Source organism: Homalodisca vitripennis, chromosome 7 (genome assembly GCF_021130785.1).
Source record: "Homalodisca vitripennis isolate AUS2020 chromosome 7, UT_GWSS_2.1, whole genome shotgun sequence".
NCBI classification, from domain to species: domain Eukaryota; kingdom Metazoa; phylum Arthropoda; class Insecta; order Hemiptera; family Cicadellidae; genus Homalodisca; species Homalodisca vitripennis.
The window spans coordinates 58822856-58847921 of NC_060213.1; the positions used below are offsets into that span (position 1 = coordinate 58822856).

The 25066-nt window shown below is 34.0% G+C and overlaps 1 protein-coding gene across 1 annotated transcript; it reads right to left on the reverse strand.

Moving 5' to 3' along the window:
* Positions 1-614: 614 nt before the first annotated feature.
* Positions 615-25066, reverse strand: LOC124365863 (biogenesis of lysosome-related organelles complex 1 subunit 1). The gene is made up of 5 exons (XM_046821953.1): positions 24907-25066; positions 17121-17202; positions 14401-14473; positions 13675-13892; positions 615-785 (listed from the first exon to the last, which is right to left on the reverse strand). Exons 2-5 carry the CDS (start codon positions 17179-17181, stop codon positions 766-768), a joined length of 372 nt encoding a protein of 123 aa, XP_046677909.1. The 5' UTR covers positions 17182-17202; positions 24907-25066; the 3' UTR covers positions 615-765.

Sequence of the window (25066 nt, forward strand, 5' to 3'; positions counted from 1 at the left end):
AAAAAATCGCTGCTTTGGCACCCACAGAGTTAAAAGTGAGTCAGCCTCTCTTACAAAAAATTGCAACAGAATGGTGTCATTGGACTTTTTATTCAAAATAAATGTATTGATAAAATATGATTATCTTTAGTAAATTTAATATAATATTACATAAACAATAATACATGCTATATTAATAGTTTCTCTACAGATATCAGGTTAGTTTAAGACAAGACATACCTGATAACACCATTAATACCATAAATACATAATGTTACCTACTCATAAAATTGATAATATTCAGCAATTTTATAAGACTAACTAAATATAATACACAACAAAAATAGATTGGGAGCTAGGTGAGACATACCATTATTACTTATAGCTTTAATGTGTAAAACACTCTGCCATTGTAAATAATGATTTCACGACTGATGCTAACAGTTAGCTACTTTGTATTCTGTTAGATTTCAAAACAATTGTTAACCTTAATCACTCTGCCACTGTAAATAATGATTTCACGACTGATGCCTACAGATAGCCACTTTGTTTTCCATTACATTTTCAAACCAAATGTTGACCTTTAAACACCAAAACTATTTTTAAGTGTAATTGTGAGAAATAAACTCAACTTATTAAAAAATAACTGAACAATATATTTCAGATAATTCAATAGATTGATTTTACGTTAAATAAACAAAATATACAAAAAATTACAAGAGTTTATTATTGTACAGATAAAAAAACCTTATTTAAAACCTTCTTCATCAGCTAAGCAGACTTGTGTTATGAGCCTTCTTGCGAAACTGTAAGAAAAAAAAGTCATAAGTTATAGGAATTATTGTGATATATTTATAACAAGAAAAAGTAATTAACAAATCTTTTATACCATTAACTCATTGTGTCATTAATATGTTTTCTTAATAAATTAGTAAAAATCATAGGTTATAAAAATGTTAAGCCCAATCCAGATTCAATATTTTGTGACAGTTGACCTAATCCTACAAACAGCTCTACTTGAACCATAGAATGTTGAGGATTATTTGAAGCTAAAGTGACTGAATAAATTAAGAAAAATATAATTCCCAAAAATATACATATTAAAATAAACACAATACAAAAGAGCACTGTGTAATCAAATTTAAATAAATTTATAATAACTACTGTCTGTTAAAATAAGTTTAAAACATTAGCATAGTTAAAATTTAGCAATACCTGGAAAAAAGCTCGCATGCATTAAATGATTAAATGAATAAAGTTGTGTGTAATAACAAGACCAACAAATCAATTATAGGCCTCTTATTAGTAAATATAATAATTAGTTTTTTACATAGAATCTGCATGAAGTTTCTTGTAGTTTTTAAATATAATAATAACAATTTTTCCAGGAGAAACAAGCAAAAGGTATAGGGTTCGAATGATTTTTTTAATGCAACAACCCATTTATTTCTTAATTGAAATAATGTATATATTTAAGTGATGTCAAAAATACCACATATGTTGTACTTTCCTTGTGGGTTACACCAAATAATTAATAATAATGTGTTTTTTTTATGGTTAAAGGGAATTTTTATTCTACTATGCGGATGGTCGGTTAACCTAACTGATGCCTTAAAACCACTTGATATTTTGCTGTATATAGTATTGGGATCAGCTGTTTAGTGAAGCAGAAAATATCTCACAAGTGTGAGGTGGACCTTTGCTATCTCTGGCAAAACCAACCTGTGCTGTTCACACCCCTCGGCCTCCCAAGCACACACTGAGTAGCATAAGTGACGTGGTCAGAAAAGCTGAGTACATTGTACCGTTTTTATAGCACATATTTTAAATTTATATGGAGCTAATACTTTATAAATTAAACAACTTTTCGGAAATACTTGGTTTATTCCGAAATTCAAGTTTACCAAAAAAATTAACAAAGTTTACAAACTTTTGATTCGATTTTCTTCAAAACTTCACACAATCGAACAAATCTAATTAAGAGTCTGATTAAAAATGAATTAAAATTAAAATGAAACTAAAAATTTGTACTTCTCAAAAAAATGGTTTAAATTAACAAAATAAAATAAAAGTTCTCTTCTCAAAATACTCAAAATCAATATAACACAAAACTTGATATTAACTTTATGACCAAAATTTAATTCACAATACTTCAAAAAATGTAATTAATTCTCAGACTCTGAAAGATGGGAAACTTTAGAAATTTTAATTACAACAGTATAAAAAAATCAAAGATATTAACTAAACTCTGGTACGGGACTTACTACTTTGAAGATTACGGAGGCTGATAGGGATTTAATACGCACTGAAGAAAAATTAAAAAACTTGAATTAAATTTACACGCGATAAAAAATGGAATTACTCTAAATCCCACACTATAGGGTTAGAGGAAGAGCTGCGATTCTCAACAGGACCTTGTCGTCGTGGCTTCAAGACTCGAACTGACCAGCGAGCCGGGAGGAAGGAACGTCACTGACCGATCAGCTGATTGCCGGTCCAACTGAACAAAAAAAAAATGTCCACGCACCGCATCTAGTTAATAAGAGCCTATTTCCTACCGCGATTCAGCATAAATGAATTTGAACTATGGTACAACATTGTCGAGTATAACACCCAAGTATACACAGCGCTGACTAACCAAACTTTTATGCTCTTGAGATCAGAGTTTGCTCTCACAATGCCCAACTCAGTTGAACTGGGTTTGTATGTCAAATGAAGCTGGCTACACATGCGTGCACATTGCAGTGCTTCACACAATTGGTTAGGTCTGCTGTGTACAATGTAAACAGCACAGGACCCAGACAGCTTCCCTGCGGCACCCCTCATGATTTTGGAAGAGAAGAAACGACAGGGCCTAGTTTTGTAACTTGACACCTTAATTACAAATAAGACTGGAACCAGCCAACTGTACTGCCACAATAGCCAAAGTATTTTAATTTTGCAAGAAGCAAACTGTGACTGATTGAGTCAAAGGCTTGGGAGTAATCTAACATGATGACTTAGCTACACCTGCCCTCATACCTCGTCTCAAACGAGTCAGCACACTTACCAATGCAGTGCAGGTACTGTGGGTTTTTTCTAAAACCTGACTGCAATCTAGGAAGTAGACTTTCTGTCTGAATGTGTATTTCCATTTGGTGAATAACTATTTCTTCTAAAACCTTTGATCAAAAATAGAAATCAGCCTCAGTAGATCTACACTGCAAGGGGAGAACTACAATTATCTTCCAGTTTTTTCATTCAGAAGGTGAGTAATAGTTGTAATGGCATATGGATTTACTGTTCTAATCATGTCAATGTTCACATCATCACATCCCACAGCTCTAGATTTTATTTCATTCATTGCGTATATTACTTCCTTCAATGTAACATTCTTAAATTGATTTTTTTGAGTTGTGTTGATTTTTTAAAGTTATGAAATCATTTTTGTTGTTCAACCCCTCTATATTCTTTACTCCAACCCATTAAGCATTACTAATCTCTCTCAATACAATATCAACATCGAACTTGGAAAAGTCTCTCTAAGTAATGTGCTTGACTTTTTCTTTTTCACATGCAATTTCACAAAATATCAGCTTGTGATCAGTGATGCTCTGCCCTCTGTAATCTAGAGGCATCTGTCACACCACAGCTCTGTAACTGTGCTGCTCTCTCTGCTATAATATGATCAATGAGTGTTTGTGTGGTAGCAGTCTCTCTGATTGGCTCAGCTACATGTTGTACTGTACTTGATGACTTCAGGAGGCAGTGAAGGTATTTTTTTTCTCCTTTATTACATGAACATAAAGTACAGTAATAGTGTCATACAAAATTCAAAATGTCATACAAGTAAAAATTGTCACATATTTTATGTCATTCAATATTAGTGCAGTTCTTTCTCAGCTTGGCGTTGTCAGAAACTCTTCAAGGGTGTATATTGGTCTTTTCACTAGGTAGTCTTCAAGTCCTTTCTTGAGTCGATTTCCTGATAGGTTTCTGATGTTTTCTGGGAGCATATTTTTGAGTTTTCTACCAATGTATGATGGTTTTTTACCAAAAAGAGCAGTGCGGTGTTGAGGCAATATGTATCTGGAAGCATTACGGGTATGGTAGGTGTGGATGTCACTGTTGGTTTGGAGGTTTAGTCTGTCAACATGTATGATTGTTTCAAGTATGTAGAGAGCCGTTACTGTTAGTATACCCAGAGACTGGAAGGCTTGTCGGCAGCTTTGAAGTGGTTCCAGTCCAGCTAGAGTCCTAACTGCTTTCTTTTGTAAAATGAGTACTCTATTAAGGTTTCCAGCAGAGCTGCCCCAGACAACCAGGCCATATCTCATATGTGATTCCACTAATGTGTAATAGGCAGTTTTTGCAGCTTCTAAAGTTCCAATCCATTTGATTCGTTTTACTACATAGAGTCCTGTGCTCATTTTTTTGCAGGTGTTATTTACTTGTTCTGTCCATGAAAGCTTGTTATCTATTGTGATACCCAAAAACTTGACCTGATTACCTACTGATGTATTGGGTAGACTTGGTGTTTGGTCTTTTTTCCTACTGAAATGCACTTGAGTTGTTTTGTCTGGGTTTAGTGCTAGGTCATTGAGTTTGCTATACATGAGAGCATTTTGCAGTGATGTTAAAGAGTTAACATAAAGTTCTTCTGCTGAGTCATCTTTTATTAAAAGGGTTGTGTCATCCGCATACATTAGACAGTGAGTGCTGTTGTTTTGGAGAAATTACAGAAAGTCGTTAGTAAACAGGATAAACAATATAGGGCCTAGCACAGATCCCTAAGGAAATCCTCTGGTAATTGGTTGCAGATTAGATCTGACTGTGCTTGTGACACCGGATGTGGTAGTTTGTAACTCCACAACTTGAGATCTTCCATTTAGATAGCTTACAAACCATTTGTTTGAAATGTCTCTAATTCCCAGGGTTAAAAGTTTTTTTGAGATCAGACTGTGCCCCAAGCAGTCAAAAGCCTTGCTATAATCTAAAAATAGAGCTGTAACATATTTTTCATCATCGATGCTGTCTATGATGGTCTCAACAAGGCTAATGGTAGCAGAGGTTGTTGACTTCTGTTTCTGAAATCCGTGTTGGCAGTCTGTGAGTAGGCTATGGTGTTTGAGATGTTTCATTAGTCTTGTCAGAACTAATTTCTCAATGATTTTGGAAAATGTAGAAATCAGTAATATGGGTCTGTAATTTTCAGGTTCTGATGGTGATCCTTTTTTATATTTAGGGTATACTTTAGAAACCTTCAGTCCAGATGGAAAATGACCTTGAGCAAATGACTGGTTTATAATTGCTGTGAGAGGTATGACTAATTCTTCAGCACAATGTTTAACTATTTTCGGTGAGTACTCGTCTATGCCACTGGATGATTTATTTTTTAGACTGCAGATTATAGATTTTACCTCATTTATAGTTGTGGGAGTCAAATGAAATGGTTGTGTTATAGGAGAAACTGTGAGAGCTTGTTCTTCTTGTAGTCCGTTATCTCTCTGTTGTTGATTGTTCTTCTGTAGAGTAATTTCTGCTATCTGGGCAAAGTATGTATTTAGATATTCAGCTACTTCCACTGGGTTGTCTACAGTTTTATTGTTAATGTTAGGTTTAAGACAGAATTGGCTGGGTTGTCTTGATTGTTTCTCTGAATTGATTAGGTTCCATACTGCTTTAGACTTATTATTAGATGTTTCTATAAGCTGAGCATTTGCATTTTGTTGTAGGCTCCATAGTTTTTGGTCATACAATTTTTTTATGCTCACCATTGTAACTTTGTCTTGTACACTTCCTGTAGCTTCATGTTTTTTTATGGCATTTAAATAGGAGGATTTTAAGTCAGCTGTTTCCTTGTCATAATAATTTCTTGGTCTCCTTTTATTCTTTTTCTTGGTCTTTCTTTGTGGGCAGGAAATGTCTAAGGCTATCTGTAATATTTCTTGAAATGTGGTAAAAGCTGTTTCCGTATCCACTGCATGATATACAGCATCCCAGTTTTTGATCGAGAGCAAGGACTTGAGAGTATCGAGGTTTTTTTCTGCTCAGTTGTCGTATAAGGGTTTGTGTCAAGTTTTTATCTGTGTGGCAGCCAAGCTTGCACATTTGAGCCGTATGGTCTGACAGACCAGACTGTATAACTGTTGCAGTAATGTCTGGGTCAATAAAATTAGTGCAAACACAGTCAATAGATGTTGATGTCTCAGATGTAATACGGGTTGGAGGGAGGGGTAATCTTCTCATATTATGTGTAGCTAGTTCAGTGTTAAAAATCAGGCTCTCTGGGCTGTTTTCTTTTAGATTGTCAATATTTATATCCCCAATAAGTATAAATGATTTATTGTGAGCTTGATTATGATCCAGGATGTGTGACAATATGTCCACACTAGTTCTTGTGTTTCCTCCAGGTGGTCGATATACTCCAAGTATGTGAAAGTGTTTTCCTTGAGCTTTAATGCGAACCATAGCTGCCTCCAGTAGAAGTTCTTCGCAGAGGTGAGCAATTCCTATAGCTTCTATGTCATTCAGGAGACTTTCCCTGCAGTAAATAGCAATACCTCCCAGCCTGTGATTTTTTCTGCAATATTCAGTCACCGTGTATATCCTTGGATTGCTGTAATTTTGACCTCTTCTTGTTTGAGACCGTGTTCTGTTAATACTAAAAGGCTGGGGCACACTTCATGCAGTAAATGATTTAGCCTGTCAACTTTTTGTGCCAGTCCTCTTATGTTCTGGTGAGGGATTGTTAAATTGTTTGCTTTTCCTGTTTCTTGGGGCTGAGTTCGAAAAAAGTGCTCATGTCTGTAGAGACGTCAGAGTATATTTGTGCTTTGAGAGGTGTCGTTCCTATCTAAGTGTGGCTGATGGCTATCGGCCTGGTTACGTTGAACACTAACGGGGATGTCAGGATAGTTGTCATTTTCTGTATTGGAGTTGCAGTTTTCAGCTGTTGTAGACAGGTGGGCCTTTCCCGGGCAATGTTCTTGTCCTGATGTAGCCTCATGTTTAGGCTGGGTTCCCAAAGAAATTATTTTGTACTCTTCTATGTGCCGGTTGAAAAACTCCTGAACACTTTCCCCTTCCTCTCGGATCTTAGCCCAGACTGGTGGAGATCTTGGAAAGCCGAGAAGCGACTTTATTTGCGTGTTTTGGCCCAACTGAGGATATACTGGGTGTGTTATGTTAACTTCCAGTACTGGAGGGGTTGGCACCTCCGCTGAGTATACTTTGACTTTACTTTTGGCAACCTGCAGTGACACGCTGAACATATTATCCCTCCTCATTTTGTTAGCGTTTGTGTTTGTAAATGAGGCAGTGGGGTTTGTTAAAATGTTTTTTGAATTTTTCAGTTTTTTAGTCGGAGTTTGTCTGACTCTCCCTGTTTGTAACGAGTTCAGTTTTTTTGTTGGAGTTTGACTGACTCTCCCGGTCAAGTCCTCATTGGGGTTTTTAGTACGATCTTGTATTAAGTGGTGTGGGATAGTTTCTTCACTGCTTTGGAATTTATCAGTCTCAGATTTGGCCAGGCACAATAAATCTAAAATTTTAGAATGATCCTGAAGAGATTTCATCTGCTGTTCCAGTGTGTCTTGTCTTGCCGGATGCTTAGTTGTGCGATTTGTGTGAGGAGTACTGGAGAGTTGTTTAGTGTTTCAGATGTCGTAGGATTAGTTTGGGTTTCTGAATTTTTTTTAACTATACTGCTTTTGGTGTTTTTATAGATAATGTTTTGGTTTTCATTTTTTAATTGTTCTATGATTTCCTTTAACTGTAATATATCATTTTCATATTTACAAATATCTTTTTCTTTATCTTGGTCTTGTTCCTCAAAAAGTGCTTCTAATTGTATACGCAATTCCTTCTCTTTAGAGAACTTAATTTCCAGCTGTTGTATAGTGTCTATAAGGGATGCAGTTCTACTTAAAAGTTTTTCATTCTCTTTCTCTAGTTCCTCAATTTGCATTTCGTATCTAGTTTGGCCAATTTGGGTAGAGTCCATTATTTGTTTAGCCAAGTGAGAGTTTTTCAAAGTCATTTCATGTAGGTCTTGCTTCAATTTATAGTTTTCGGAAAGGAGTATGTTGCCAGCCTCCGCAGCAAGAGAGAGAGATGTTTCCAGGTCAGAGTCGTTGCTGTTTTGTATTTTTGTTTGGATGTCGTTTATGGTTGGCTGACATACTTGTGCCTCTGTCTGCTGTGTATCCTCAAGTTCCTGGTTGGAGTCATGGAGAACACTGCATGGGTCGTCACATTTATTACTGGAGTAAGATTGCTCTGCCTCCACTAATGCTTGATTTATTAATTTGTTTTTAAAGTTATCTGTTTTTGGTTGACCAAAATTTGTTTTATATTCAAGGTAGGGGTACAAATCAGCTTGTTTGATTTCCGCTGATTTATGGTCACCAAAAAAAGTTACTCTGTATTTGTTTTTATTTTTGCCAAGATTTATCTCAGTAATAACAGCTGGCCAATGCGGACAACCCCTGAGTTTTGCAAACACATATTCTCCTAAGGTAAAAGGTGATTTATTCTGGAGGTCCATATTGTATGTGTCCATATATGTTTTGTGCTAGATATCTGATTTTTACTAAAGGTAAAATTTAGTAACTCAGGTCAGACTCTTATTGGTCAAAAATAGGGTAATGTCATTCAGAAACTGTTTATTTATACTAAGTTTGTCAGACTCTTAGTGGTCAACAATAGGGTAATGTCATTCAGAAATTGTTTATTTATACTAAGTTTGTCAGACTCTTAGTGGTCAACAATTAATAGGGTAATGTCATTCAGAAACTGTTTATTTATACTAAGTTTGTCAGACTCTTAGTGGTCAACAATAGGGTAATGTCATTCAGAAACTGTTTATTTATACTAAGTTTGTCAGACTCTTAGTGGTCAGAGAGTGTGGTCAGGTTTGAAATGTAATTGTGCATTTGTATCAGGAGAGAGATATAATACAGCCTGTGATAGCACTATTGCCAGTTGTGAGGAGTTATGCTGAGTAGAGGAATGCTGACTCTGTTATCTAGGTCAGCGGCCTGGCTCACAGGTGGCTTAGACTAGCGAACAAGACAGTCTTGTTATTGAGAAGAATTATACGTAGTGTTAGTGACGTCACTAGCTTATGTATTCAAACTATTTTGTGACGTCACAGTTTTATGTTATATAAAATTTCTCTCTTTCTTTATGTGTTGCAAATAAATATTTTTATCTTAGAGCATTATTCTCATGGCACATTTCACTGTAGTTGTTGGCAGGTAGCCATCTTGGAAATGATTTTGGATTTTGGATTGGAAATTTCGACTCATAACTTGAGCTGGACAACAAATCTATATTGTTTCTAAATAAGACTGTATCAACCTCTACAGCCAAGTCTACAAATAACGCTCAAAACAGAATTTCCAGGCAAATGCAGCTCTTACACCCTTTCATTAACCCTAGAACTGTTAATCGACATAATTATGTCGGTTAATGCCGCTTTTGTGGTGTTAACCGTCAAAATTTTGTCGATCAAACATTCCCTCGTATAATTACTTTTTATAATATACTCCGGTAACGTATCGATATAATTCATGCACCATTGGATTCGGGAAGAAAAATGCTAAGGAACAGATGAGTTTTATTCCTCTTTGTATTATGGTTATGACGTAGCAAGCTTGTTATTTTGAACGTAAAAGAAAACGCGACGCCGTTTGTTGTGACCGCCATATTGCCGCTGCCGTTCTGTATTACTTTCGTGCCGAGCTGTGGATATTTGTAAGTTTTTATAGTTTTACGCGTGTTTTAGTGTCGTATTTAATGTGTAGTGTGTTGTTTGATGTCGTAGTAGTGTAAACATATATATTTTAGAATAAATCAATTTCTATTTACAGAAATATGTTTGAGAAATTACCGGCTTTGTGTAGGCTATGGCAAAATTACTTGGCTAAAATTCATTTCACATAGTTTGTTATTGTTTTCACTTACTAAACGTTATTTATAGCACTCTTTTAGCTCTGAAGTAACTATTTATTTTTGGTAAATAGATAGTTTTCACAATAAAATATATATCTCCTGTAATTTCTTTGGTTATATATAATAACTGTTTGGGTTATTCTATATTTTTTCAATATCTTTAGTTATATTTATAGTTTTCTAACTACATAATATTTCCTATTACTTATAAGCCATAAATTTATAAATTTTGATATAGTACAAGCTTTAGAAACTATTTTATATTTTGCTGAATGAAAATTTTTCGCAAAATTTTTGAATAATGGCAAAATTTAACTTTTTTTACTTTTCAAAAAATAATTTATGGTAATTATTTCATTACTACTGTATATTCTATTTTATTCTAAGTAATAAAATATGCAAAATAACATGTATTCATAGATAAATGTATTAGCAAAACTTGTTTTACCAAAGTCTTACGTGTACACCCGATTTTCAGAATTTATACGCATCGCTGCTTTTTGTTCTATAACTTTATGATGCTTTCATCAATGTGTATAATGTTTATGTTTTTCTGAAACTAGATAAAATTTGACACAGAATGGCTATCTCACTTATAAATATTTCTCACTATAACTTCATTTGCTAGGTATGGTCCCCCCCAAATTTAAGAAATATTTTTCGTAAATTTTATATTTGATTAAAAAAAGTGTTTATTAGAAAATTTTGGATGGTTAATTTTACAATATAGTGCAATTCTACGTTTAATTCTGAACACAAAAATATATACTCTTATTTATATTGCTTTTATTTTATATTTTTAATAATTTTTTTAAAAAAACCTTGCGCGAAGCTCCAAAACAGCCCGACACTACAGGATGAAATGACTGCCAGTTCTAGGGTTAAGAATCACTGTAATACATTCTAAGCAGTGTCTAAGAACAACACGCATATATTAAAAATTATTGTTTGATATGCGTGATGTAGACATACAAGAGGCCGTAATGAATACCTATAATAAAGTAATAGCTACTTCAAAAACTGAGCCTTTATATTTACACTCCTACATCAGAAAAAATTAAGTTACTTGTACTCACATCATAAGAGAATAAAAATGTTGATTATTCAGTAGAGTCAAGAAATTTCATAATGTAAGATTACCCTTTGTCAAGTATCACGTATTAGATATCTCAAATATTTTATTTATTTATCCCAAATTTGAATGAACAAATATTCCATATTTGCTTGTGTCTAGTATCAAGCGAGAGCAACATCAGTGAGTTGACATCAATTTACCTGTCTTTCCCCACACTAGTATCTAAACAATGCATAAGCAACCGAGCCTTGTTGGCATTGTTTGTTTACTAATTTTGAATTTTATTAGTATCACTTTCATTCAACACTCATAGCTTTTTATAATACCTTCCCTAGAAGTAGTGGAAATTGTTTTATCATTCGTGTGTTACTACAGGAATTTAATGTATGAAATTTACACAATTTTGTAATCAGGCTCAAATAGAAATGGCTAATAATAAAAATGTAACATTTTTATACGAGGGCTGTTCAGAAAGTAACCTCCGGTCGATTGAAAAAAATACACCAAGTTAAGTAAAAATATTTTAATATATACATCTTACAACTACATCTTTGCACTATTTTTCGACATAGTCTCCATCACGATTGAGGCACTTATCGTATCTCTTCACAAGCTTTGAAATTCCTTCTGCATAAAAATCACCCGCCTGTGCCTTGAGCCAGCCTGTGACCGCATCTTTGAGCTCTTCGTCGTCATCAAACCGCTGGGACCCGAGCCATTTCTTCATATGCATGAAGAGGTGATAGTCGCTTGGCGCCAGATCTGGGCTGTAAGGTGGATGGTTGAAAACGTCCCACTTGAAGGACTTAAGAAGGGCTGTTGTTCTGCAAGCAGAGTGAGGACGGGCGTTATCGTGCAAAAAAAACGATACCGGAAGTCAGCATACCACGGCGTTTGTTCTGTATAGCCCGTCGTAATGTTTTTAGTGTTTCACAGTACACGTCTTGATTAATGGTCGTCCCACGTTCCATGAATTCAACCAACAACACCCCTTTGGCATCCCAAAACACCGTTGCCATCAGTTTTCTGGCAGAAAAAATCTTGCCGGGCTTTTTTTGGTTTGGTAGGCGAATCTGAATGTGCCCACATCTTTGATTGTTCTTTTGTCTCAGGGTTTACGTACTTAATCCAGGTTTCGTCACCGGTCACGATTCTGTTTAACAATGGTTCTGCTTCGTCCGCATAACGTGACAGAAAGTCTAATGCAGAGGCCATTCTTTGAGTTTTGCGGTGGTCGGTAAGAATTTTGGGCACCCATCGTGCACATAACTTACGGTAACCCAATCTTGCTGTCACTATCTCGTACAAAAGAGTCTTAGAAATCTGTGGAAAATCAGTAGACAACTCCGCCATTGTGAAACGTCGATTTTCACGAACTTTTGCATCAACTGTCTGAACGAGTTCGTCAGTCACCAAGGATGGTCTACCACTCCTCTCTTCATCATGAACGTTTTCTCGTCCACTTTTAAATAAACGTACCCATTCACGGACAACTCCTTCACTCATAACTTGTGGTCCGTACACGGCACAAAGCTCACGATGAATAGCTGCTGCAGAGTATCCTTTGGCTGTAAAAAAACCGTATGACAGCACGCACTTCACATTTGGCGGTATTTTCTATTGCAGCACACATTTCAAACTGCCACAAAAACTAAACTAGCGCAGGTACGATGTTCACTCGACTACAGCTTGATGCCGACTGACCTGCTTAGTGCGTGAATGCACAGATGGCGCGCTACTCCCCTCCACTACCCGCACTGTGACCAACCGGAGGTTACTTTCTGAACAGCCCTCGTAGTATGAACATGGGTTATATAAAATGTTTTTATTTATAAAAAACAATACATTTCATTAAAGAAAGAAAAATTATTTAAAAACGTGTTAAAATGTATTTCAATAAAATTATAATTTTCTTAAGTCATAATAGAATAAAAAATGCACCATGTAACATGGATGCTATTACCTTTGATTATGCTACACTCAGTTAGTCTGCAGAGTGTTACTGTTGCCTTCATTTCTGCTTGTATTAACTAACACTGTATTCTTGATTTTATTTATTTGTGTTACTCCCAAATATTTCTTTAAATAACCAAAATGCAATACTCAAAATTTAAATACTTTCATGAAATTCAATATTTTTAATACTCTTCAGTGCTCTATTTTCTGATAAGAGTGATTCCTATAAAATTTATCCTATACAAAATAACGGTTTTGTTAGTATCTTATTTCCACCATTATGTAATGAGTAAAGCTGGTGAAGTGCGGTTTGCGGCATTATGTTACAATAATAAAGACCTTTAAAATTATATGCATACTAACCTAGGCTTGCATTTAAGATTTCCAAGACATTCCCTAAGGGCCTTCCCCCTCAATATGCGTAAGCGTGTGATGATTATTGCATAAAAAAGTAGTTAAGATAGTCTTTAGACATTTTACAAAGTTTGTAGATTTTATATCGATTAAAAAAAAACTAAGGTGTTTCCAGACATGTTACAAACCCCATATAAACTAAATAATAATAACATTAAGAAAGAATTAAGCAGCCTTCTACATGTGAGTTTAACTTTAATGCACACTATGTGTTCTTGTCTTTCATTGCCACATAAAAGTTCCATCTGAAATTATAAACTATTGACAAGATAAGGTTTCTACTAAATCTATTTTAAAGACTTTAGCACACTCACCTTTGTATGCGTACTCGAGCGCACAGTTTACAGTCTGCATGTCGTCCTCGATACTCTTTGCCCAGTTCTCAACATCTCCAATCTCCTTCAGAGCGCTGCTGAAACCCTCCACCAGAGTGAGCCACTGCTGGGTCTGTTTGGCAAAGCTAGTTGCACTCTGGTGCAGAAGCTTGGCCTCAGCGTCCAATCGCTTCTGGTTCAGATATGCTTGTGCTACCCTTCAACAAGAGGTTTATTACTAAAAACAAAGATATTGACACAACTACTTAAATAGATTCTGACATCGGTCCGTTGAAAAATACACCTAATTCAAAGTATTCATGTAACTTAAACCTTGAACATGCAGTTGATGTTCCTCTAATTGGCAGGCTGTTTTTAAATGATTTACTGTTTTGTTTTTATTAGTAAAATGTGTAGCAAATATTAGTTTATTGTACATCTTTTTTACATTTAAAATTATTTTGTAAAAAACGAACTAAAGGATACCACAATGTATAAAGACTGTCCATAAAAATAAATAAATTTTCTTTTAAGTCAAAGTTTTAATCTGGTTGTGCCAAATAAAAAGTAGGTGGGGGTGTACCTGGATTGTTAAAAAATACATGTACATAATTTTATAGTACATGAACTGGAATTAATAAAATAAAATATTTTTTAAAATATAATATATTCTCCACTGTCATGGGTAAGAATTCAACTGGGAGAATATTTTGTCTATAAACTTACCCAACATTTAGGTGGTCCACAAGAGCTAAGGTTAGATTATTAGCTGCTGCAACTGCCTCCTTGCGTTTCAATTCTAAAAATAAAAAATAAATAAAAGTAAGGCCAAATGCACATAAATAACACATATATAGTAAGTAATATCATTAAAAGAGCATTTTATTATATGTGAAAACACTCCTTTTTCAGATAATTTTATTCTGTTGTTTACTTTTTATTCTAAACATTTTAAGACAACATTATAGCAATTACATGCAAATGTATTTTGTTCAAGCAAATGACTTTGTGATTTTGTGAATATCTGTAGCTAATGAAGCTTTTAGCTTATTATCTTAGCTAATTATTTGATTTTGTATTGTATTAAAAAGCACATACACATTGAGGGGGAAGCACAGATCTGGTACACAGATGGATTAGAAGAGATGAAAGGGAGGGTCTGGTGATGAAGGACAACATTTCTGGTTCTCTAAGGACTTGGGTTCCTTCTTGGTCTTTGTATAGGAAATGCTGGCAATATATCTTTGTATTGAATCAACCGCTCAAGAAAACCGAAAGGGGCTAACATCTTCATTCTGTCAGACAGTGAACGTTGCACTGAAGACTCTCAGGAGCATGACTTTTTGTATCCATGTTGGTGTGAGACTGTATATAACTATGTAACCTAGAATCTGGAATGTACCATGCAGATAGTTAACATAACTAGTAAAGAGCCAATACTGATTCCGTAAATTTATACAGATTAAAGTGATATTGTACTAGCACGTATAATCCGTAATACAAATCTAGAGCATATCAAGCATTTATTTTGTTCTTTTAGGACAAGAAAATTGAAACCTCTCATTGCATTTAGTCCTAAAAAGACCTTTGCACTTGTTTCTGGAGTTACAGGATATTGAAGATGGGTAAAGTTGGGGCAGGGGGCCACCTCCTGTCAAGATCCTTGAAAAAGGATAGTGGATACAATACGAGTATCTCAGTCATGACACTTGGAAGAAAGTGAGGCCAGCTCTGTACCAGACTCTCTAGTCACCACGGGCAGAGATAGCACATCCTTATATCTAGGCTATCAACTTCCTTTAACTCTTAGGGAGCCCAAAAACTCCAGTTATCCTCTGTAGTAGACTAGACCTATTGGTCTACCCTTGCATCTCAATATCTAAACATTTGCGGGTAGTGATGTGCCGCTCCTGGACATCCATAGGGGTGCTTCGATTTAAATGACATCATATTTTGCGGTACCCAGTGTAAGTTCAACTGGAAGGCACAAAACATTCAGAAGTGAACCCTCCTGGGGAAAACTAACAAAGTTAAAAAATATTACAGTGTACACAAAATCAGTTACAGTACATGTAATAAACTGAGAGGTAGAAACCAGCCACAGGATCTTGTCTTTTTGTTCTTTAGTTTTTTTTTTTTACTGAAGAAATAAAAAATAATTTAAAGCTCGAGCTAGGATTTATTATACCTTTATTCTTATGTATTAAGGAACAATTATACCAATTTTCAAAACTCTGGGATATTTAAACTGGTTTGTCTAATTTGACTGAGCTATGAATGTAGAAAACTTGCAAGGACAAAGGACATTGAAGAATTTTCATATACCAACATAAAAAGTATGTGTAATGTGACTGTAGTTTAGTAAGGCAATAACAAATCTTTTTCACTCAATTGTAAAAACTAATATTGTAATTAAAAATTATTTTATGTCATGATATAAGTTTGACTGTGGACACTTCTGTACATTACTACATGAAAAAACTAATTGTCATTAATGTTACAAATTTATTTCTGACATCATGAATTTTAATAACGGCCATACTTAATGAAAATGCTTGTGTGCAATATATTTATGATTGTAATTCTTACATGCTTATTATATGACTCTATTTAGCAATAAAGCACAACATTTAAAAAAATCTAAAAATACCATAACATTTGTTCAAAGTACTGTACTCCTGAAAAATTACGAGTATATTTCAGCATTTAAAACATTTGTTTGTAGTTTATTACAATATTTATTAAATTTAGAAACTTTTAGATAGGTTTCAACAGGTTTATACTCTGTATAATTAAATTAAAAGTAAATAAATCAAGCATATATTTCTAATTTATCGTATAAAAAACACAAACAAATTATGAAATAATATTCAATTGTTTATTTGGTTTCTCATTAAAATGGCATTTATATTTTTGAAAACAACTAACACTACTAGGAAGATAACCTAAAACTGTACATACAAAAAAAATTAACTTTATATTTACAAAACTGTACAAAAACCTCTATGTTTTCTAACATTTCGAATTCTTACCATTGGCTATACTGTCATATTTAAATTTTAACACTTAGTTCTTTTTAAATATCTTCATAAAAATGTCAATCAATGTTAAAGATGGTATAATTCAGTTTTTTTTTTTAACGTAAAGCCCTTATATAGAGACTTCAAACATTTTCTCTGGAATTTCTAGGGTTGGTAATAAAAACCTTAGAGCGAAACAAACAAAAAGATAATTACGTATTTTACTATAACTTCACCAGACATTAATTTGGAGTTGATGATGTACATACAGTACATGGCACCAAGTACAAAATAACCATTTGGCATACTATTGCTGTATGAAAAAGTATGTATAATGTTAATTTTTCTTATCTTCATTTTGTACTGTAAGGAAATTTATAGATATTGAAACACCATCACTAAATAAAATATAAAAATACTTTATACCTTGAGCTTCTTTCCTGGCTGCTTGCTTAACTTGATGTTCCTTGATTAAAGAAGACAACATTATGGATGTGTCTGTAAAACCCTGTAAATCAAATTTTAGTTATAAAGAAACACTGTCATAATTTATCAATATAATTTATTTTATTACTACCATATTATTCTTACAATATTTAAATAATGCCAAACAGACTAAAATCTATATTTGACTAGATTATGAGAATACTTAACAAATAATGAAGATAACAATGACACACAGAAATCAGAAAATTTATTTGTCATTTAACACAAGAAACAGTGCAATAGACATCGTCACAGCCTAAGTTATGATTAATACCTTTTCGTATAAAATACAATGACTAGACTACTTTAAAAACACAACATGTAGCAATAAAACTTTAAGAGACACATAACATATAGACTTAAAAAGATAACATCAATGTCAGGCATATTAAAAAATTCTTGTACATAATAAAATGGGTTTTCTTTTAACCAGGCATATAACACTCTTTTAAATCTACTTATAGGCACAGATCGGGCACTAGAAGGTAATCTATTAAAAAATTTGATGCTTATAACTTTATGTGATGCTTGAGTTTTTGCTAACCTAACATATGGTAAATCTAACAGTGCATTAAATCTAGTATGGTAATGATGAAATTGATTCCTCGTGTAATAGTCCTGCAAGTTATTCTTAACATTACATAAACAAACAAATATATACAGATTTATCACAGTAAGAATACCTTCTTGAACAAAAAGAGGTTTGCAATGTGCCCTATAAGGAGAGTTTGTTAAAATTCTTAAAGCTTTCTTTTGTAGAATTAAGATTCTCTGTACATCACTGCAGTTTCCCCAAAGAATAATACCATAAGAAATTATACTATTAAAAAAAGCATAGTATGCATTAATTACATATTGTTTTGGGACAAGCTTTCTAATTTGTCTAAGTAAATAAATTACTCTGGAGAGCTTGACAGAAACATTATTTACATGGGCATTCCAAGCTAATTTAGAATCTAAGGTTATACCTAATAATTTGACACTATCATTAATCTTAAAGCCTAAGTCAGTTTCACGATTACATAAACTAAAAATTATAGATTGAGTCTTAGACTGGTTTAGCATAAGACCGTTAGACTGAAACCAAATGGAACTTTCAGTAATATAATTATCCATTATACCAGATAGCATCTCTAGCTTGTTTCTACAGAAAAAAGTTGAGTCATCGGCAAATACAACAGAATTACAATTAACATTTACAGGCAAATCATTTATATGTACAAGAAACAAAAAAGGGCCCAAGACCGATCCCTGTGGTACTCCGCAATTTATATCTACTATTTCAGACAGTTTGCTGCCAATACAAACTCTCTGAGTGCGACTGCTTAAAAAAGACTGAAAAAGATTTAGCTCCACACCACTTACGCCGTAACACAACTGTTAACAATGAATAACAGTTATTTATTTATTTATAATTTTATGGCCTACATTGGACCACTTTAGTCACTTTATATTTTCTAGTCTTTCTTCTTTTATCCACCCAATATTTCTTCATCCTTTCCGAGCGTAATTTCCTTTCCTCCTCCGGAACCACTCTTCCTATTCGTTGTTTGTTTCTTTTCAGCTGTAGTGTAGAGTGTTTGTCATTCAATATCTTCAATGTGTTTGTCTTGTGTTTTAAATCCTCTACTGTAATTTGTAACTCTCTCATATCTTCCTTTAATTCTGTGATCCATTTAATGTCACTTTTACTATACCACAGTTTTTCTACTATTTTCCTGCTAATTCTATTTTCAGTTGTTCTTAACAAATGCCCCAGGAATGATATTCGTTTCTTTTTAATTATACTTGTAATGGGTTCTATATTTTTGTAGACTGTTTCATTGGAAGCTAGTCTCCAAACTCCGTCTACTTGATAGTTTTTGTTTAAGCAAGTTCTGACTATTCTTCTCTCCATCTTAAGAACCTTATCTATTGCAATAGTATTTGTTGTTTTAAATATTGTTTCACTTGCGTATGTAATTTGTGGCAGAGCAACTGTTTTGTAGTGTCTTAATTTTGTATTTATTGAAAGACATTTTTTATTATACGTATTCTTAGTAGCATGTTTAATCTTAGTTAGTTTGTCTATTTTATTTTGCCAAGATGGTTTTTCATTCAGGTTATAAGTGATTACTTCTCCTAAGTATTTAAATTTCTGCACAATTTTTATATTGTGGTTGTCCAACCTTATTTTATTTGCAAGTGGAGGCTGTGTTAATAAAACTTCTGTTTTTTCAAACAATATCTTTAAACCAATTTTCTGAGCTATATCTTGTAAAGATTTAATTTGCTGTTTTGTTTCCTGAATGTCATTGGCCAAAAGAGCTAAGTCATCAGCAAACCCCAGACAGTTCAGATTAATGTTGTCCCTTTGATATCCAATCTTTATGTTTTTTTTGGTTATTTCTTTCCCATTCCCTCATGACGTACTCTAATGCACAGTTAAAAAGAAGCGGTGATAATCCATCACCTTGTCTTAAGCCAGTCTTTATCTGAAATGGTTCTGAAAGTTCTCCTCTAAACTTTATTTTAGACTTTGTATTAGTTAATGTTAGTTCTATTAATTTAATTAATTTGGGGTGAAGTCCAAAATGTCTCAGTATTTTTAATAGTGATATTCTATGAATGGAATCATAGGCTTTCTTGAAATCAACAAATGTTATCGAGAGTTGTTTATTTTGTTTTCTATAATATGCCATAATTAACTTTAGTGTAATTATTTGCTCTGTACAACTTCTCCAAGGCCTGAATCCTCCTTGGTATTCTCCAAGTTCTTGATCTAGTTGGTCCTTAATCCTGTTGTAGAGAATCTTTGAAAAAATCTTATAAGTACAATTGAGGAGTGATATACCTCTATAGTTATCCGGATTACATCTGTCACCTTTCTTGCGCAAAGGGTGAATTATAGCTATAGTCCATTGATCGGGAAATTTCTCAGTAATCCAATTTTCTGTAGTATCATATGAAGAGAGGTATGACTAGATACTCCAGTGAATAACAGTTATAAATGTAAAAAATATTTTGTTTATATTGGCTTGTTTTTAAAGTACACTGGACTAATATAAAAGTTAAAACCAGATTTAAAATAATAAAAATAACTGATTATTTTAGTTTAGTTCATTAACTGATAATTTAGATAATTTAGTTACTAAAGCAACTGAACATTTTAGTTAACTAATGACCTGTAGGAGCACTAAAGTCCCAAATCATTTTAGCTACATCTATATATATATAAAAATGAATGTTTGTATGTTTGTCCTTTATGGAATCGTGAACTATTGGACCGATCATGATGAAAATTTGTACGTATATGTATTTTTCCACGGAGAAGGTTTATAAGCTATGCCCATCCCTTTCCCGATTCAGGATTCCGCCCCACTGGTTACAGAAATACCCATAAGAAATGCATTGCAGCAAACATATGTTAACGTCTTTTCAAATTTTTAATCAGCTGTTCTTTGTAAACATATATTACACTTATAGTTTTAAAGCATAGAGTAAGCTTAAGAGAAACGACAAATTTTGTTTAAACTGTTTTTGCAATCACTGTTAAACATAGACTTTACTATCCAGATAATACAATTCAAATTTGACGTAAAAATTCACCTTTAACTGCAATATTTATTTAATATAAACCATGCTCATGCTTGATCAGAAGAGTAATGCAGATATCATAATTACTATCTTACGTTGGCTACAAATATAAAGAATGTTATAAAATCAACCTTAGTTGTTTTTTTTTGACAGAAGTATGGTTCTCAAAACTCTGTGTGTACATATTCTCTCGATCGAGACAACAAAGCAAGCTCAATCGTGGCATCGGAGATATAACTAATTTAATCTAAAATTTATTATAGTAAAAAAAAAAATTTACTAAGTAATATAAGGACTTCGGTTCTTAAGATTTGCGTGCGAAGCCGTGGGTAACAGCTAGATAGAGGCAGGAATATGGTACATACCTTCATAATACGCCCAAGAGGCTCACGATGGAACGACTATCAATTATCTCAGCAATGTTTAGAATGTGATAGAAAAAGAATAAGTGAATATAGTGTACTGTTTTCAACGGGAAATTGCGTGCGAAGCCGCGGGCAACTTTTGCAAAAAATTATTGAAATGCGCAGCAAAGCGCGCCGGGCCCGCTAGTTTTCATATAAACAAGTAGAAGTTCGCCAGACCACATGTAACAGACTTCGTTGAAGTTGCATGCACAAATTCAAGTTTATAAGCTCATTTTTTCTCAAGATGTCCTGCAGATAGATGACAAGTAGACAAAAAAGAAATTTTTATAGCCTTCAGGCACACAGAAGAAAAATTTTGCCAGCCAACAAATGATAGGCTTCAATGATGCTCAGCCAAATTCCATGAATGGAAATGCATAATCTTCAAGCCCATTCTTACATTAAAATGAAGTTATACGAGGGGGTACCCAAAAAAAACCGGAATTGTATTGCTGGCAGCTGGCAGCGTGTAGTACACATTCCTGCCGCTAGGCGTGTGTCGCGCAACCCATTGCGAGCTCAGTGACCCCAGTTCCGTTGTCCTAGTGCATTCTGTTCGTTCATAGTGACTGTTTTCGCTAACCCTGTTTTGTTCTTGTTTCATTTTTTGTCATGGTAAGTTTAAGTGAACAACGTGCAGCTGTGAAATTTTGTTTTTTACTTGGTAAAAATGCTGCAGAAACTATTTTAATGTTGAATACAGCTTACAAAGATGATGCTATGGGGAAAACTCAGGTCTACGAGTGGTTCGCTCGATTTAAAAATGGCGACTTGTCGATTGAAGACAAACCTCGTTCTGGACGTCCATCAACCTCTCGAACGGACGAAAATGTTGAGAAAATTCGTGAACTTGTGCTCACCGACCGTCGACAGACAATTGAGGAACTATCAGAGAGTAGTGGGATTAACTTGGAGCTCGGTTCAGCGAATTTTAACAGGAGATTTAGGACTGAAAAGGGTTGCTGCCAAATTTGTTCCTCGACTTCTGACTGACCATCAAAAGGCACATCGAGTTGAAACTTGCCGCCTTCTGAAAGAACATCTCGAAAATGATCCCGATTTTCTGGAAAAGGTAATTACTGGTGATGAGTCATGGTGCTATGGTTATGACCCAGAAACGAAGCAACAGTCAAGCCAATGGAAGTCGCCATCTTCACCTCGTCCAAAAAAATGTCGGCAAGTCAAATCAAACATCAAAACCATGTTGATTTGCTTTTTTGATGCTAAAGGCATTGTTCATTCTGAGTTTGTTCCTCCAGGTCAGACTGTCAACCAAACATTTTATTTGGAGATTTTAAGAAGATTGTGCAACAGTGTTCGCCAGAAAAGACCCGATTTGTGGCAGACTGGAGACTGGTTCTTCCACCACGACAATGCACCGGCACACACAGCCATATCAGTTAGGCAGTTTTTAGCCAAAAACGGCATGGTTCCGCTGCCCCACGCACCTTACTCGCCTGACCTCGCTCCATGCGACTTTTTTTTATTTCCACACATGAAAAGAGGCTTGAAAGGTCAACGATTTGACAGCGTTGAAGAGGTTAAGAAAAAAACGAAGCTCGAGCTTGCAGCCATTTCTAAAGATGACTACAAAAAATGTTTTGATCAATGGAAATACCGTTGGGACAAGTGTATTAGTTGTAATGGAGATTATTTTGAAGGAGATAAGGTCGTATTGTAAAAAATTTGATAATATATAATTTTTATAAAATAATTCCGGTTTTTTTTGGGTACCCCCTCGTATGTCTAATTTCAAGTGTATAGGTTAATCATTTTTTAATCATTCAGTATACCGAAATCATGTACAAAGGCAGATAGGCAAACAGAAAGACAGAGGATTTTGCCAGAACCCTTAGTGATAGAAAAATATATACAAATTTTAAGTTGATAGCTTAATTCATCCTCAAAAATATCACTTTGAGTTATTGGCTTTGCTAGCTCTCAGCCAATTCCCATGGGGTGACATGCACCATCATCGAACTCTACCTTGACTATATATAAATGTGAAAGTGCCTTTGTTTGTTTTGCTTCCACACATAAACTCTTCAATGATTGTGTTAAAATTTGACATGGACATTTTTAGGGTCCCTGGGATAAATAAAGTGTACTGTGTACTGTAGTTTGGATAGAGTGCCGTGCTTGTCAATCATGGATTAACCATCCACTAGTTCAACGAATTATAGTATCAGAGTGTTTTGACCGAAACAAGATTATTTCCTTTTAATGGTAAGTGTTCTCTAATACTGCCCATTTGGGTAGGGTACGATAAGCGGACCCGGTTTTTTATATCGAAATTGGCAAACGATATTACTTAATCATAACTACCGATATAATCAATCGATACTGATTAATTATTTTGAACAAATAACAAATAATCTATATCAACAGCTGTAAACACTTTCAAATAATACATGTAAGGTAATATTTCAATTTTACATATAAGTAACATTTGATTATTAAAAATGGCAGTCAATTTTAGAAAACTACACATTGCTATGAAAGATGATAAGACATGTTTTACATGGCTTTAACATGTTGGACTCGTAACGAAAAATCCATTATGTGAAATTTGTGGGAAAGAAACAAGTGTAACTGTGAGAGGAGCAAACATGGTCGTCTTCAGTTTTCCTAATTTTGCTTATAATAATTTGTTTAATCACTGTAAATATTAAATCCATATTTTAATTTCAAACATATGATTGTTATTGAGGACTATAGATACTTTTATATCGATTGATAGTTAGGATTTGAGATGCGAATATTAGGTATTGATGATTACATTCTTCGATATAAAAAACCGGGTCCGCTTATCGTACCCTACCCGTCCATTTATATATTAATATTGGGTTTTTACATGATTCTTTACACTTCAAATAAATTTCTTTGCATTACTTTTCAATTTATATTTCTGATCAGCCCCTCTAGTATTTGATAATTTACTGATACGTTCTATCTTGAGGGATGTTTTTCTTTTCCTATCATATGTGCGGGCCAGCACCATGCGACAGCCTGCACTGATAGCCGGAGGCACTCGTCTCCACCTGATAAATACTAATTCATTTGTGCTAGAAAGTAAGAAAAACATTGTTTATTTGGGTCAAAATTCTGCTCATTTCAGTATTATTTTTCAAATACTTTTCCTAAGATGGCAACGCATCCGATGACGTCATCACGGTTACAAAAGGTCACGTGACGCCCGACGGGGATGTAGAACATGGAGATATTACTCCGCATGTGAATAGCAGTTCCATTTCTGTTCTACAACTTCGTTATTTCTCATATCCACCCCGTGAAACCTTATATTGTTTTGTTCAGTAGGGCAAATCCAATAAGTTGTTAACACAGAATTCGTATTATGCCACTACGGCCGTTACTTTCACAATTACCCTGACTTTAGCCATTATTTTTCAAAAATTTTAAACCATAGAGAAATGTTTTGAAATTATCTGTTGTCCTGAATTTGTTAATCGCATGCTTCTGACTTCACATCAGTGGATTTACTGTATACTTTTGGATTTTTGGAGTAGTTTTCATTCAGGCTATATTGAGTAATTTCTAAATAGGTTACATGTACAATTTTTTATTCTTATTATGAGGTTTTAAATTAACATAACCAATCTAATAGTATACTAAAGTTACTGTTGATGTTTTTATTTATCTAAATTAATAAATATTCTATATCAATTTATAAATTTATTATGATTAAATTTAATCAATTCTTGTAATAAATTCTAAGTAATTACCAACAATGCCACAATAATGCCTTATATAATGTCTTGAAGAAACTATTAAGAAAGAAGTTATTTTATTATTACTACTGCACAGTTATTATAAATTATCTGAGTATAAGAATTATGTAGATTACAATAGGTTAGACTTTATTTACACTGCTACGGATTTTTT